This window comes from Equus przewalskii, chromosome 28 (assembly GCF_037783145.1).
Source record: "Equus przewalskii isolate Varuska chromosome 28, EquPr2, whole genome shotgun sequence".
In the NCBI taxonomy this organism is placed as follows: domain Eukaryota; kingdom Metazoa; phylum Chordata; class Mammalia; order Perissodactyla; family Equidae; genus Equus; species Equus przewalskii.
Genome location: NC_091858.1, coordinates 35,955,599 through 35,972,464, shown reverse-complemented (window position 1 = coordinate 35,972,464; position 16,866 = coordinate 35,955,599). Strand labels below are relative to the sequence as shown.

The window sequence follows — 16,866 nt, the reverse complement described above, 5'->3', positions numbered from 1 at the left end:
TCTGCAGAACATTAGAATGCTACTGATGCAAACCTTATGGTTATGTTTAAAGACATTCATTAAACAGCATCATTTCAACAGTCTGTAACACGCACGTGGGGACCACAAGACATCTGCTTCCTCCTTTCATCATTCTCTGCTCTTTCTTACCTTCTGAAATCTGAGAAGCATCAATAACTATGTTCCTATGTTTGTTACTAGGGGGTAAAGTATGTAGGACTGGGAAGATTTACCAGGTTGTAGATTGTTTTCCCCAACTATTATTTGAGCTATTCACTGATTTTTTCATTTCCTCTGGAAACATATATGAAGTTCTAACTCTGTGCCAGCAGCTAGTGCTGGGTCCTGGTGAGATAAGGCTCCTTAAGTCACAGGCTCTTGAGGTTGTAAGACTGATAAATTTGGAGACGCAGAAGCAGCAGGACATACAGGGGCATGGGTGAGTCTGGGTTTTGATTTTTCCTGTACTCATTTTCTAAAGCTCCTGTTTGGCCAGAAGGTACCAGCAGCACCTGAGCTGCCCTGAGGAGGACAGTTTCATTTTGCAAGTTCAGGGTATCTAACCAAACAGGTCCTTGAGTTCATCCTACAGTAATCTTGAAAATCAATTTTTCCGTCACAAACTATGGTGTTTTACCAACTTTTTCATCCATAGCACAGGCAGAGGGAAGAGCACAAGCCATATGTCCCCTGCTGGAGGAGCTTTGTCCATGGAGATGCCCATGAAACCACTGAGTCGATCAAGATACGGAGCATGGTCAACGACCTGGAAATCCTTCTTCCGCCCCTCCTGCCAGCACACCACCCACAAGGACAACTGCGACATGACTTCTATCACTACAGGCTAGTTTTGTCTGTTCTTGAAGGTTGATCTTACCTTTTAATAGACGATTTTATCAATTTAATGTCTATAAGAGGAATTGCAAACTATTGATAGTTTGGGGGGAAGTGACATATACACTTTAAGAGAGAGAGAGAAAGGGAGAGAAAGAAAGAGAGAGAGAGAGGCAGAGAGATAAGGAGAGAGAAACAGAGAGATAGAGGCAGAGAGATACAGAGACAGAAAGACAGAGAAAAAGTCAGATAGAGGGAGAAACAGAAGTAGAGAGAGGCAGAGAAAGACACAGAGACAGAAGCAGAGACAGAGAAAGAGAGAAAGAGAGAGAGAGAGAAGGGACACCTAGAGATTGTTGACTAGTACCTCTTACATGGATCAGGCCAAGAATACGCAAAAAGTAGAAGTTAAAAATGCCAAACTATCTAAGTGAGAGAAAAATATTACCCCTTTCAGAAGCCTATAAGAATGGCTAATACAGAAGCTAAATCAAATGATCAAGGAATATCAGATACTTATTCCACGTTAGCTCCGTGAGAGATCCTAACCACTGATCAGAGGAATATTGTACTCAAGTGTGAAATTTTTAAAATGAGAGTCTGCCTTCCAAAGGAATAAAACTGGTTCCAACGTACCATTGCAGGAGGGCAGGACACGGTTCCAGGCGGGCTTTCCATCCGCTCCGATCACACATGTGATGGATGAGGGGTCAACTATCTTGTAGCCGGAGTCACACTGGTAAGTCACCGTCGAGCCAAGTTTGAAGTCTGTCCCAATTCTTGTCCCATTCATTATATTCCCAGGGTCAAAACAGGCTTCCCGTGGCTTCTCTGGAGAAGAAAAGATTGTAAACTCCAGGAAGGCAGGAATTTGAATTTTTGGTTTGTTTGGTTGGTTGCTTATTTTTTTATCACCTAGAACGGTGCCCAGCATATGAGAAATGCTAACAAAAAGTATTGATTGACTAATGACTGAGTTATCAATTAAGTATCAAGTAATAACTACATGTAATAGACATTATTAACTATCAAGGTAATAACTATCAAGTTAAATATGATAGAAAAATAGGAAAAAACTAATAAAATTATTTCTTTTTTCAAACCACATTTTACTACAAAATTACTATTGAATTACTTTAATCTAGATTAAAAAATTGCAGCATTATATTTTTTATACATCTATCCTATTTTTTGGCTATGAATTTTAGTACTGAAACAAAGAAGTTGATTCTGGAAAAACTGAGGTTCATTTTCTGACTTTGGGACTTAAATCACAGCCACATGAAATCACAGCGTGCCTTCGGAAGAGATGGGAGAACGTGGCTTCTCAAAAGGAGTTTGGTTTAATTCATGTAGTTAAGAGTCCTTTCTTATGCTGATAACGCTAGACAGATGGGGAAGAGAGACATGAAAACCTGACTCTTTTACCACCCTCACTGAGTGGAGTGGATGCCAAACGTCCACTTTACTGATGGAAAAGTCCATTTACTGATGGATAAGCGTCCAGCACCGGGTCTGGAATGTAAGACAATTCTGTCTTCATTGCACCAGCAGCTCACTGCATTGAGCGCCTATTACGTTCCAGGCAGCGAGCTGGGTGCGCTGTACGTTTAATTCTCATCTTCAGTACACCTCTAAGGGAAGGGTTATAGCGGACCACTTTTAAGTTTTGAAAATCTGAAGCTCAAAAAAGTTAAATAACTTTCCCTAAAAACCTTTCTTTTCCCAAACACAAATACAAAATTGTCTTTTCTTTGTTCTCTCAGTCTTATTGCTATGTGGTTAATTTCAGTTATCTTTGAATACCTTAGTATTTTAAATGTCTTTATTTCAACAGACTTTCTGAAATATCTCTAAATGAAAATATGTATATATTTATATATCAATATGTTGTATGTCATTGCATCATTTGAATTGCTTTTTCTTACGCATGTCCACATTCTACACCCCACCATCCACGTTCCTGGTAATGTCAGAAGGCTCTGGGACCGAATATTGTAGCTCTTCTAGTTATCAATACAGAAGTTATCTGAAATGTGCATCTACATTGTTTTGGCTGAAAGTTATGAAAATACAATTTGACTTTGTGTTTGCGTGAGTGTGTGTGAGCGCTTGTGTGTGGAGGGGTGTATATGTATGTATGTGTGCAAGAGTGTGTGTGCATGTGTGTGTGTGTATGTAAATGAGTTTATAATATCATATAGGCTCAAGGACAATTTGAGTGGATAAAATAAATAAGTTTGAGTTCCTTTTCCTTTGCCCCGACAATCTTTTCCCTGTAGAAGGCTCATGCATGTCAATTCCTTTATTGATAGCAGAAAATCCAGCATTTGTCATACATATAAAAGATCTCTGGACAGCATAAGTGGAAGATGGATTTTTTTTTTTTGGCTGGGATTAATGTTGATTGTGCTCCCTCTTTAAATTTTTCCTTACTGATTATCTACTTCTTGCTTATTAGTAAATCCACGTGGTAATGCGAGGAAGAAGACAATTGTAGCAGGTGTGCCATGAGAGACTAATGATGAAATTGTCTTTGAAAACTTTCACCACACCATCCTCCCAGAAGGGGATAAGACACAGAAGAGGAAAGAAGCACAAACTTTGGGAAGTTGTACAGGAAGAAAAAGTGGCCTGTTTAATGGCATTTACTCAATATTTTCCATGATTTTTTTTGTTTGTTTTTTGAGGAAGATTAGCCCTGAGCTAACATCTGCTGCCAATCCTCCTCTTTCTGCTGAGGAAGACTGGCCCTGAGCTAACATCTGTGCCCATCTTCCTCCACTTTATATGTGGGATGCCACCACAGCATGGCTTGCCAAGCAGTATGTAGGTCTGCGCTCCAGATCCAAAACAGTGAACCCCAGGGCACGGAAGTGGAATGTGCAAACTTAACCACTGCAACACTGGGCCAGCCCCTTCCATGATATTTTTAATGATTTATATATCAATATCAGCCAAACAGGAATTTCTTTGGCAATTGTTGACAATCTATTATAAGAATCGATTATACTATTTTATCTACATGCTTTGGTTGAAATGCAACATATATATAAATATATTTATATATATAATTATATATATTATAAATAAATCATAAATAAATAAATGAATATATTATATATAAATATGTGCATATAGAGATATAATTATATTTTTATATATAAAATAATACAAAACCTTTGGCAGCTGTCTATTTTTGCTGTTTTAGAGTCTCTCAGCAAGAATTGTGTATTGTGTTGGGACCAGAACTCTCTAATCGCTTTACTGAAAATATATTTGGATATTTCAAAGGGTAGGTGAGACTCTGGCAATTCTTTGTGTTGCCTTAAATCCCACAGAACACAGAACGTTTATTTTAAGCAAATAAGGAACAAGTAAATCCCACTGTCGGCACACTAGCAGACTTGTTGCATTTGGTGTTTGCTCAGTCATCCAGCACAATGCACTGCACATCCAGGAAACACAAGCACTTGTCTAAGGCACTTTTTTCTCCTATAAAATGGTAAAAAAACTTCCCAGTGTGTGTCTGCGATGCACTCCTGTTGTGCTGTCAGCCTGTCTGATCATTTCTTGTTATAAATCTCTTTCAGTTTCGTTTTCTGTGGTTAAACACCACTTACACAATTTTCTGCTCAGTGCCACTAATTTAGATTTCTGATGGTAAGTTTGTCTCCATTTCTCCAAAAGAACTGCATCTAATCTTTTGGTTCCATTTACCCAGTTGTCAGTTCAGGATGTTTGGTGATAAATCACAGGTTCTTTTTGCTTAGCTTCTCCCGTTCTCCAATTAGATGACTACATAACAGGGTGTGTTTTGCTGTTGTTCACGTCCGTTCCACTTAAGGACACCTCTGAGCAAAGATGTCTCTGTCGGAGCCTCCGGAACCGACTGGTGGGTCCCTGAGACTGTTGCTCAGACAGACTACCTGATACTCCTACTTCTCGTCGTGCAGAAGAGTTGCTTCTGTTGCTGCTTTGCTGACCGGACAGGAGCTTGCACTTGCTGGACGCAAAGCATCATCACTATTGCCTTCCCTTGGCTTCTGCTGATTTTAGCTTTTCACAGATTCCACTGGAGAACGTTGGAAATGTTAAGAGCTTAGCCCCCATTTTGATTGCTATCCTGGTCACCAAAGAACCCATACAAAGAGGCAGCTTTATTCCCATCACTAGGAAGGCACATTGTACTTGGTTTATTCACGCCTCCATTGATTCTCTTACCCTACAATGCCCTGGAGAAGGCGAGCTGTCCAAGTCAGTAATGATCAAGGGGCATTCTCATATTTAGATGAAGGGTGTTGTTTCTATTCACTCCTTATACAAAGGGCATCGTCCTGGTGCCGTGCTCTTCAGTGAGCTCTCGTTATTACAGAAACTGTCTAATGGTATGGCAAATGCTTAAAAGTAATGTTTTCAATTATTTATGAACATTAAGAGATCCCATCCAAAATGCACAGGAACGCCTGTGATTGCTGAGCTGTTTAAATTCTTTCATTGCATATTTTAGTAAAGATCAGTAAGTTTGTAGATTTTGGTGTTTAGGGAGAAATAGATTAATTTTCTTCTTAAAACCATACGAAGAAATACAAGTTCATTGAAGAGTTAACAGAGATGAAAGACACTCTATATTTTATTTTACAGTTCTATTAATGAACAAATACCTAACTCAAAAGTTTAAATAAACATACATATTTTCATTTATGTTTATAAAGCACTCCCTAAGTGAACCGATATTTTAAGTCCTTTTCTCTGATTCCTTGTAAAATATCTTGCATTTTCTTTGTTCACATAAGAAATGGATTTGAAAAAAATGTAATTATTTTCATGGACTCAATAGCAAAATGCCTAGTTTAGGGCGGTTTTTGTATGTGAGTTTGATGGTTTATTTTCTCTGGATGTTGGTGATGGAGGACGGTGGACCACAGAGGAAGTGAGAGACAGTTATCTGGTCACCAAACCAGACAGCTCTCACCGGCGCCAGAGTTCCTCATCAAACCAGCTCATGGGTGTAGGCGACAGGGCGAGGACAACAGATATTGTACACCTTGAGAAATATTGAGATTAAAACCAAGCTATTTTGATGTACTTAAATTGAGTCATCCTGAAGAAACAAATGAGAAGATACTAAAAGACATCTCAAAATCTTAAATGTCATCAAATTCTTCATTGCACAAATCATAATTTATTTTTAAATGGCCATGAATTTGGAAAAAAAATTCCTCATGATTTGTTTTGTTCTTTCAGTTAGGGTACAAATGCATCCCTGGAATTTCTTCTCCACTGGAAAGATCGAGTCTCTTCCCCAGACGGATGAGAGAGATGTCAGCATTTTATGTATTAAACAGACATGCAGGATTTCATAAAGAAATGCTTACAATTCAAACAATCCTGCTAAAAATTAATTTGCACACAAATTAAGCTGACCACAGTACCTTTAAATTCAATGGCGAACCCTGACAAGCCCACAGAGGCATCACTCCGAAATGCCAGAAAAAGACTGTTTCCACTGCTCTCTATTCTTTCCGGGGCTTGAGAGCCCTGAAAACTGCCAATCAGAGGGCTGTTGGAATCCTCTCCTTCGTAGATATGTAGGAAATCATAGCTGGGCTCCATGTTGAAACTAAAGGAAAGAACATTAATTACGTTATGTACCTAATATATATATATATATTTCTCTTATCTTCCAGACTACAAAGTTTCTGAGAGCACACAATGGTTTTATTTGCTTTTGTATAAGAATTTTTAAAAATTAGGACAATCTAAAAGTTAAATGTAAGAATAATCAAAACATCAAAATAGCAATAAAAGACAAATATCCATGATAACAAATACTATTAGTATTTTACCTAATGACCATCATATTCAATATAATATAATTTTTAAGATAGCTATAAGAAAATGAATGCTGGTGGCATAGACAGAATATCTCTTCCCTGTCCTCAAGAAATTGTTAACAAAGTGTGATTTGAAAGAACTGGGCTCAAAAGGGATGAAGTCCCACTGATATTTTAATTTATGTCAATATTTTTAGTTTTAAAAATATGTATCCTTGGTGTTACCAACTATTCTTGAAGTTTTTTAAGAACTCTTTTTGTTTGTTTTTACCTTTGAAAATAAATTCCTCTACCCGGCAGTCCCTGTAATGGCACAGAGCATGGAAGTTAGCTGTTTCACCAGCACTGAATTTTCCAATTTCCCCTCCCCCTCTCTCCTTCTCTCCCTCTGTGCCTCCCTCCCTCCTTCCCTCTCCCATTCTTTCCATTTCTCTCCCTGTCTCTCTCTCCTCAAATATTAATATCCTGACAATCCCCAAAGACTTTGAGAGTTCAAGTGCAAAGCTCTCAAATGCGATATGGCTTTAAATGTGCTTGCCATTTATGATGAGAAGGCTGCTGATGGTCTGGGAGTTTCAAAAATATACACACTCTCTAGTAAGAGACTGAATTTGGTTCAGATGTCTAAGAACGCAATGTGATCAGAATAAGGGAATACATTAGACAGAGGTACTCAGGTAATGCACTCTGACTGGCCCTCCACGGTTCCCTCAAGGCTAAATCAGGGCCTTGTCTATACAACATAGATCATTCCATGCACTTCCACTCTCTTTCTTTTCAGTTAGCAGCATGTTTGGACAACAGGGATGGAGGCACTCAGGAGCTTTTCTCATCAGGAACACGCGCTGTTGTTTAAGAGGCTCAACCAAACTTGGGGACCATGGGTACCACAGCCAGCCTGCATCCTGCCATCTTGTTTTATTATATGCTATAACATCCTGTTGTGTTACAGTATATGGAGCATCCTGTTTACGCTCACTCCCCTGCAAGATTCCTGAATATACTTCTTAATGGAAGCTGTAAAAGGTTTCTTAGTCTGTTTATCTGACAAGTTCCCTGAAGTCAGATATGAAGAAAGAGTAAAAGATTGGGGTGACTAGGCATAATGGGGCCGACTGGAGTTGTATCAACCTAATAGAATTTGATTGGAATAATAATTTTATTGGGAATACTGTACAAAAGTCTTCTTAGAATCTGGTTATGCTGCACCCCCCAATAATTGTCATAGATAACTATTATTATAGACTATTTTTGAACCTGGAAACACGTTCAGGCACAGAAATAAAACCATGTTCTAACTGCTCTCTATTTTTGGATGTACCATAATCCATGCACAGAGCTCTGGGTTGAAATTTATAATTAATTATGGTTCTATTTACTAAATCCAGTCTTAATTCTACCTAGGCTAGCTGCACACATCTATGAGCCACAATAACAGGCCAAAGTCTGACCAAGCTTTTAAACCAAATTTAAACTGAGTTCCAATGTGTGTGCAGCATCAGTTCCACAGCCTTCAGGAACATGTGATAAAGCTTCCTACTCCACAGACTCCAAGTACCAGGATGAGCCTAGGAGCTCCTGTGTGTTATTGGTCATGTACTGCTTTGGCTCCATCGTTAGTAATGCCAGGCTCCCCTTCTCCCACTCCCCATGGAAGCTCACCTGACCTTAGTCACATTCTTTAAACAGTGCATTGTGGCAGCCTGTGTCAGCATCAGCATCTTTGCTTGGGTAGTTGACCATCCCTGTCCCCCATCCAGTACTCTGGCTTCCCCCCTCCACCTACTGAGTAGATCTAGTAGCTAAGGTCCCAGGATGACTCCACTGAGCACCCACAAGTTTCTCATTTCTTAGAAGAAGTCACAGGCGTGTGACGTTTCTGTGACATTGGGTCAGCTAGTGGTTCAAGAATCTAAGAGTCAGAGGAGAACTTGGAGATCTTCTAGTTCAACCTTCTTCCAGAGAGTTGTGGAAAACCTTTTATACAGAGTGCCTCCTATATTATCAAACAACCTGCACGTTGGGGACCTTGACGCTGAGTCACTGTGACACATGGAAGGCAGGAAACTCCTCCGAACAAGGCTCTGTGTCCCCTACAGGGCTTTTAATTGTTAATTTACTTTCGATCTCCTGGTCCTAGAGGTGTCTCCTGGTTTTAAGGAAGGAGCTACTAGAATTTGGCATTAACAAAACCCACAAAGATATCCAAAAATATACCCAGAAAATGATCACTGGTTTTGTGCAATAGCTGAGTGGCATAATAAAGTATTCATCATTTGGTAAATTTATAGCAGCTTGAGTAAATTCAGGAAATGATGGCTTATCAAACTATTTAAAATTCAGAATCATAGAGGTTTAAAATTATACTGACTCAGATCTCATCACGAGGAGAATGTGAAAGAAGATAATCAGAACCAGGCCTCGAATATTGATGTAACCACAGAAAAGACAGCTTGTTCAATTGACGGATAAATAAATGCAACGAGACCACTTTTCCCTGGACAGCTAAAAGATCAATAGGACAGTCTATAGAACCACTTATCTTTTAAATGATCAAAAACCAAAACGTAAAGTTGGAAAAGATCTTGGGATTTGAAAAAATTCAATTATAAAATACCAGATGTTAATAATATATAGTTCTATAGAATTTATATTTATAAAATAATCATAATATTTGAACTTTTATCATTTAGTTTGGTAGGAAGAAGTTAGAAATCTTTTAAAAGACTAATGTCTAGTAATTCAGACTTGACGGCAACCAAATCTGGGGAAACTTTTGTTTTCAAAGTTCTATCAAGTCACGACTCTCTTAATGATGAGAACAGTGCTAACTTTGGGAATGTCAGACAAGATGTACTATGGAAATGAATTAGCTAGCATGCACTTAGAGAAACACGATACATTGATGAGAAATTATACTAAGTATATGTATATCACTTCTTTATTACTTTTCTTGGATCTTCTGTAACTTAAGCCTTCTCATGTGGAAAACATTATGTGCAAGACAGTACTTAAAAGTAATTCCTGCTATGTCATGTGTATCCCAATACAAGTAGAATGATCCAAAGCAAAATAATGTATTTCCATTTATGCCATTTTGCAGCCTGATATAGTATCTATTAGACACAAGATCTAGGGCTTCGTCAGATGTAAAATTGGAGACTCTACGAAGGGATGAACGAAGTAATTTTTAAGCATGACATTTAAATTCTACTAAAAAGAGGTATTCAACAAGAGATGGTACCTTTTGAATATCAAGGCAATGACAAAGTCTGGGTTCACTTTTATTCTCCAGTCGCATTCTTTCCCAGGAGGATAAGGCTGTGGGTAGTTAGGTGACAAAATGACACCCGCTGGGCCAGTCAGATTCCCTCCACACGCAGCTGTCACAGAAGAGGAAAATTTAGGAGAGAGAAGCATGCCGGGCAATGTAAAATGAGACGCCAGAGAATTCATCTAAGAGACTATGTGTTCGGTTATTAAACAATTATCCAGATGAAAATTAAGACCCAAGAGGTCTGGATATTTTTCATGTGATTGTTAGTGAATTTTATATAATGTCCTATCTCATTTTTAGGGAGGATTTTTAAACTGTTGACAAATAAAATTCACTTCCTGTAATTTTAAACTTTGAATAAACTGAACAGATTGCCTTAATGCCCAATACTTCTGTAATGCACATCATACATATACCAAAAGTCTTGGATAGGAAAAAAAAATCCCTGTGAACATCATTTATGGGCATGTTAATTCTTTGGTTATTTCTTATGGTTTACAAAGTCATTGCTCACTCATTCTAGAGAGCATGCTTCAAGTGACATAAAGATTATCCATCTTTTGGTCACTCTTGGATCTGTAAATGCCTAGCAAAGGTTTTGATCACAATGTAAGTATTCAGGAAATACTTGTTAAATAAATGAATACTTGATATTCCATATATGTGTCACAGTCCTCTGAAATAGGTAGGGTTTGGAATAATTTCCCCACATTTCAAAATGACAAGACGAACACATGAAGTTTAAGTGACATTAGAGGATACATAACCCATAAGAAGCTGAGCTGGAACATTATCTCTAAAAATATTATTTGATCACAATGCTTACTGTGTTATTATCAGAAAGATGCACTTTAGATGACAGCAAATTAGTTTGTTTTTTCAGTCATGAATTTCTAATTACATGTCTTCACATCTGTATTACTGAGCCAATAATTGTGGAGTTCAGTCTTGTTACTAGGTAAGACAATTTTCATTCTTGAACATAAAAATGTTTAGGACCGTTTCATTTATCAGATAAGATTTCTATTACATCTTCCATCACGTGGAAGGTGTTAAAACACTCAAAATTCATCAGTACGCAGACAGACAAATGCAGAAAGATGTTAGTTTTAAGGTTCTTCCTATCAAATGTTGTGGTTTATCACTAGGTTGTTTAAAAAAAAAAACACCCTGAATAATTATACTATTTCCTCTAAACTATATATCTTATTTCACATCATTGATCATATATGCATTTAGGAAAAAAATAAGTAGAGAAGGAAATATCCTCATTGGTGATCTTTTTCCACACACACACACAAACGAATTTTTGTAAATAAGATTGTGGTATGTACTTTATAATTTTCTGTGATAGATGTGTCTTTAAATACTCAGCATTCCTGAAAACTTAATTTTCCATAAGAAGAAACAGGACAAATCCCAGTACTTTTTGGTGTAATTTCAGTCTCGTCAAGGGCAAACTCTGAACAACATCGGAGGGAATATTTATAAAAGATCTTACAGATATACACTCACGAGTAATATGATATAATTTTCACAAAAAGTGATTCAAACCACTTTTCCCCAGGTAGACAGTTTCATTTTAACAAATGCTGCAGAAACAGTTGTCTAATGGGCTCTCACAGGGCTCTGCTCTCCCAGAAGCAGTAGGTGCTGGCTGCTAGCACATAACAGGCGTGGACAATGAGGGGAGTGGCACGAAGGTGGAGAAATAAGGTCCCTAAGGGGCGGAGGAGATTCTACTCCACGCAGGTTTTGAAAGATGAGCAATGACAGATTTGGGGCACCAGCTACAAGGGTGCTACCAGTGAGATGAGTTCAGAGATGAGACTCAAATATTGCTTAAATAGAAACAAAGGAGGAGATCTTGTCTTATTCATGCAAGTCCCAGGAGGCATTTTCAAATGAGGTTATTTAAAGGCTTAAAGTGGAATTAAGTAGCTCTGTCTTTCTGTGCTTGTTCTCTCTTCTGATCTGCCCTTCTTCATGTTAGCTTCACTAGGTTTTAATGAAAGGGCTAGCAAAATATTTTGGATAGGAATAGAATTTAGTACGAAGTGCAACTCAGACCCTCTAGAACATTCTAGAACATTTCTGTGGACAGAATCCACAAACTCATATCAATCCCCAATCCTTTGTTCGAAATCCTTAGTCTCGCCTCCCCGACGCACACAGTAACACCTTCACCCATCACAGTGTGAAGCCCTAGTCTTTAAGGAGACACATCAACGTTTAGGCGTCAAAACATTTCAATGCTCACACCAGTAAATGGGGTAAATAGTCTCCAAATAGCCACCCTGTAGATCAGAGCAAGATGCCAAAAAATGAGTTTCTGCAAACTTAAGATACATTTTTGCTTTTCAGAGCTCTTTAGAATTTGGACTTGGAGAAAACGTATTTCAGGTGATGTAAGAAAATGAAACTATGGAGACTGGGAGGGACATAGCTCAGAACTGGAAAACAACGAGCGCCCTCTGGTCTGGAGAATCGGTCCTTTAAGACTCAGCTGACACTGTTATAAACCAATATGACCTCAGTTAAAAAAGAAAAACAGAAAAGACAGCTGAGAACGCCAAAAGGAGGCGCCTCCATCACTGTAATCCTTTGCAAAGTGAAAAAAGGAAGGGATTGTACCCAGCAAACCACAGGAAAAATAGGCAGCCAACCACAAGCTGGTGAGAATGTGAGGAACATACAAACAGGTAAGAGGCTAAGAGATTGTTAAAGGAGAGAGAGCGAACAGCAAACATGAGGGAAAAGTACACGAACAATAAAAGGAAAAAAGAAAGTAGCAGGCCAAGGAGGAATGCCCACTAAGACTATGAACTTAAAGACAGTTCAGCCTCACAATTAATTTAAAATGCTGATTCAATCAAGGAAGCTTCACTGTCTGCCCATTTTAAATTATAAGATTAAGAAATGGCATATATAGTGTTTTTCCTGAGTTGGGGGAAATAAACACTCACAGGTGGCTGAGGACAATGTAAACTGGTGCAATTGTCCAGAAACTATGTTTTAAAAGCCCTAGAAATATGTGAGTTTGCAGAAATATGTCATTCAGAAATAATCATGGATATGTTTTGCAACAAGAGCGTTCACTTCAGTTATTGATAGCAGGGAAAAGACCAAAATAACCTAATTATCCAAGAAGAGGGCGCTAGTGGGATCAATATTGGTAGATACTGTGCAAGCATTAAAAACTAATTTGTAAAAATACATAATAACACAAAAAATATTCACTAGGTACTGGTAAGTAAAAAAATGCAATTTTCAAATAATCATGCAGGATGCTGTCACTTAAAAATATTTTTCAAATAGATTATACATACATAAAATAATTAGGAAGCTTCCTTATGTATCTTTACGTTGATAGTAATTGCCTTCAGGTAAAAAGATGATAGCTTTTTTCTCAACTATAGCTTATGAAACTTTTGCAATAAGCAAGTATTATTTTTTAATAAGGAAAAAGCTAAAAAAATAAAATAAAAAGTGTCTCAAATTAGCAGAACAGAATTTATGTGAGTGCTAAGATGCAATCTGCTGATGCTCTGAGGGACATGTTTCCTAAAGAGAGCATAAGCCTCATTACTGGAAAAAAAATGTTTACAATGTAATGAAAAGATATCATTCATTTATTCCCAAATATACAGTTTCCATTTTTGTGTTACGTGATGCCTAGGCCCGTGGGTGGGTCTGGTTGCCAACATAATTGATATTCAATTGCCTGCAAGTAATTTTTTACTTATCCCTGGAGCTGAGATTCCAGACACATGAAGTGTCACCTATTTTCTTTGCTAAGAAGTGGATTATCTAGTCGCTGGTCAAAGTGAGATAACTACGAGATGAACTAACAAAAGACAGTAGATTAGTTGGGAAGATGGTCAAATTTTACAATTAAGTGTTTAAATTAATGTCAACTGGGAAATTGTCTTTAAGAGATTAACTGATAGTTGTATTGCTTTTTAATGTACTCCTCCATGAGCTTAAAATCATGCAAAATGGGAAAAAAAAGTGCCTTTTCTAATTTAAAAATAGACCAATGGTTTAAAATGATTCTTGTATTTATAGGTAATTACTCCACTTTAAAAAAGAAACGCATAGAAATCTTGCTAGTCTCCTGATGACTCAGATTCAAATAAAATGCAAGACTGTGCTCCCGAAAGTTATGAAATGTAAATGCAGCACACAACATTACATAAACACGGTAGCTCTCTGACAAGGCTGACATGCTAAGAAGCAGAGCGATCAAAACTCAACTATCTTGAGGATACTCCGAGTACTTGGTAGTACGTTAAGAGCTGCCTATTACAGCTCTACGGGACCACTGAGAATTTCCCTAGTGCTGGGTATATGACCATAATACTCATTTTAAATCATAAAATCCCTTCAAGGTCACCCTATGCAAAATGGTCCACTAACTATGTGCATCTCATTTCATTATCACTTCATCTCTTCACAGATTAACTAAATGTTACATTTTTCAAACAGATTATAAAGGCACAAATTAAACTGTGATGGCTCACTAAAATAATAAAGTTTAGTAGAGTTTCTTTTAAAAATTAAGATGAAATACTCTAGATATTTATGCTAAAATATTTAATTGAACGAAGGGACAATTCACATGTAATTACTATTTTATATAAGAATATATATTGCCCTAAAACCATATAGTGACAGAATATCTTGGATGGTTCTTCAAACTAAAGTCTACAAAACCAATTGCTATCTTTTTAATAAGGTCAAACTATAAAATTCTAGCTAATTTCAGAAAAAAGTCTCTCTTTTATCTTCATTTTGACATAAGCAGTATAATTTCTAGTTTTCAGGATTCTATTAAAAATGTACTGCTATTATAGAAAAGCCATCTAAAAAGAGAAAGTACTTTTTATTGAGTAGGTTTTGCTTAAGGGCATGTTTCTATATTAAAAATGAGACTAGAAATGGTAGGGTTATGAATTTTCAGCCACCCAGAAGTTTAAATTACAGTAACTTGATTGATCCATATTTTTACAAGATATGTTAACGATAGGCAATGTTACATAAATGTCAATTACTGTACATTAAGTAAACTACTTCTTTTATTTCACCTAATAAAACAAAGTTTAAAGGTTTATCATAAAATTTTAATATAGTCTCAGAGGACCAGAGGTCACATAAGAAACTCTTGTGAAATACTTCTGAAGAAATAATACATTTACAGAGCAATTTTAATGATAACATGCATTCATTCCTAAATGCAAATTTCTATTTTATGTTGCATAATACCTATGCATGTAGGAGGGTCTGGTTGCCAAAAGAATCGGTTATTCAGCTGCACACAGGTGATTTTAGCTTGTCCTTGGAGCTGATAGCCAGGGTCACACTGGAAGGTGACAGTGTCTCCAGGCTCTCTACTGTCCCCATAGCGGGTTCCATTTTGAGGCATACCAGGATCATTGCAGGTGGATGCGATTGACGCTACAAAGAAAGGACAATACCAGGTCACATGATTGGAAACATGGCCTCCGCACTCTTACAGGTGTAGTAGCTCCTGTGGGTCAAAGCACTCTTGATTGGCATAATGAATCATTTATCCACATATGAACATAAGAAAAGAGTTTAGTTTCCCAAGGATATCTTCAATAACATGCCTCTTGCTGATGCTTACTTTGAACAGATTCTAGCAAAATCTGGTTGAAAATGCAACCAAATATGGAATATATCAAGGAGTTGTATCATGCGTCACTTAGTACACACACATTCATTCTTCTGAGCTTCACAACCTTTTTACGTTTCACACCATTTTGAGGACTCTAAGGAGTCCTTATCTTCCTGCAGCCTCAGTGATATATTTTGAAAGGCTAAAAACAATTTTACCCAACACCTTTCACATATTTTCAGGGGACACATTGTCAAAGTTCTTACTTTACCGTAACGCTGGACATTGGAAGCCCTCCACTTACAGTTACGTCTTGATGCCATAGCATGGTGTCTGGCCTGTCATACCTGTCATCAGCATCACTCATACTATTACTAGCATTTTGAGTAGCGAAACTTTACTTGGAAACAGAGTTCTCAGTAGATATCAAGAAGAAAGGAAGTGTCTGGGCTTCAGAGTAATTCTTTCAAGGAGAAGAGAGCAAGACATGCCACATCAGAATCACTGAAGCCGATCTTTTTAGCAGAAAGCAACCATGTAACCCCAAAAGAAGACAGGTAGAGAGTGGAATGCAGGAGAGACTTGAGGACCCAAAGCTTACAGTTAGAAAGTCAAGAGTTTCGTACTCATAAGCCACAAATTTTGTAATCTAGAATAGTAATAATATAGAATTCATTCACCAGAATCATAACCCATGGTAGCCAATCTAGGCAACAAAATGGCAGCTGCATTGAATGAATACTTTACAAGCAATCTTGAGTTTACTATTTGAGTTATGTTCCTAAAGAATCTAAGATCTACCTGTGCTCTACTTTTGCTGAGATTTCTCTGGGTTTTAGGAAAACATCATACACAAATCTTCTTGTACATTCACAACCTTGTCCATTGGACTGAATTTCACATCCTTGAAAGAGACTTCATCCTTTCCTCAAGCAAGTGGTCACATGTGTGATGACGCAGCCCTTTCCAAGTGAGAATTTCGGTCACAGTTTATATGGTATTAAAATAATTTAAAAATAAATATATAGGATTAAAACAATTATTTAATTTCTAAATTATTAATTATTATATAGTAATATTCATGGTAAATATTCATAGCAATATTTATACAATGAATATGTAGTACTAAAATAATTTAAAAATAAAAATTTAGAAGAAAAGTGAAGGAGATCACTGATGAGAGTCTCATTGTAAAGTTTAAAACCAAGATATGTTTTTGTTACTTCTCTTTCCAAATTTTTATTCATATTCATCAAAAGCAGACCCATATTACCCAATAA

General features: G+C 37.2%; 1 protein-coding gene across 2 annotated transcripts in view; it reads right to left on the bottom strand.

Annotated features, from left to right (window-relative positions):
• CSMD1 (CUB and Sushi multiple domains 1) overlaps positions 1–16,866 on the bottom strand; it is a 1,831,060-nt gene that overhangs the window by 256,081 nt on the left and 1,558,113 nt on the right. For both annotated transcript variants that reach the window (XM_070598372.1, XM_070598373.1), the window contains exons 27-30: positions 15,214–15,405; positions 9,916–10,054; positions 6,270–6,457; positions 1,471–1,665 (exon numbers count right to left, since the gene is read on the bottom strand). In XM_070598372.1, the coding sequence (XP_070454473.1) occupies positions 1,471–1,665; positions 6,270–6,457; positions 9,916–10,054; positions 15,214–15,405 (714 nt within the window). The remainder of the gene's footprint in view (positions 1–1,470; positions 1,666–6,269; positions 6,458–9,915; positions 10,055–15,213; positions 15,406–16,866) is intronic.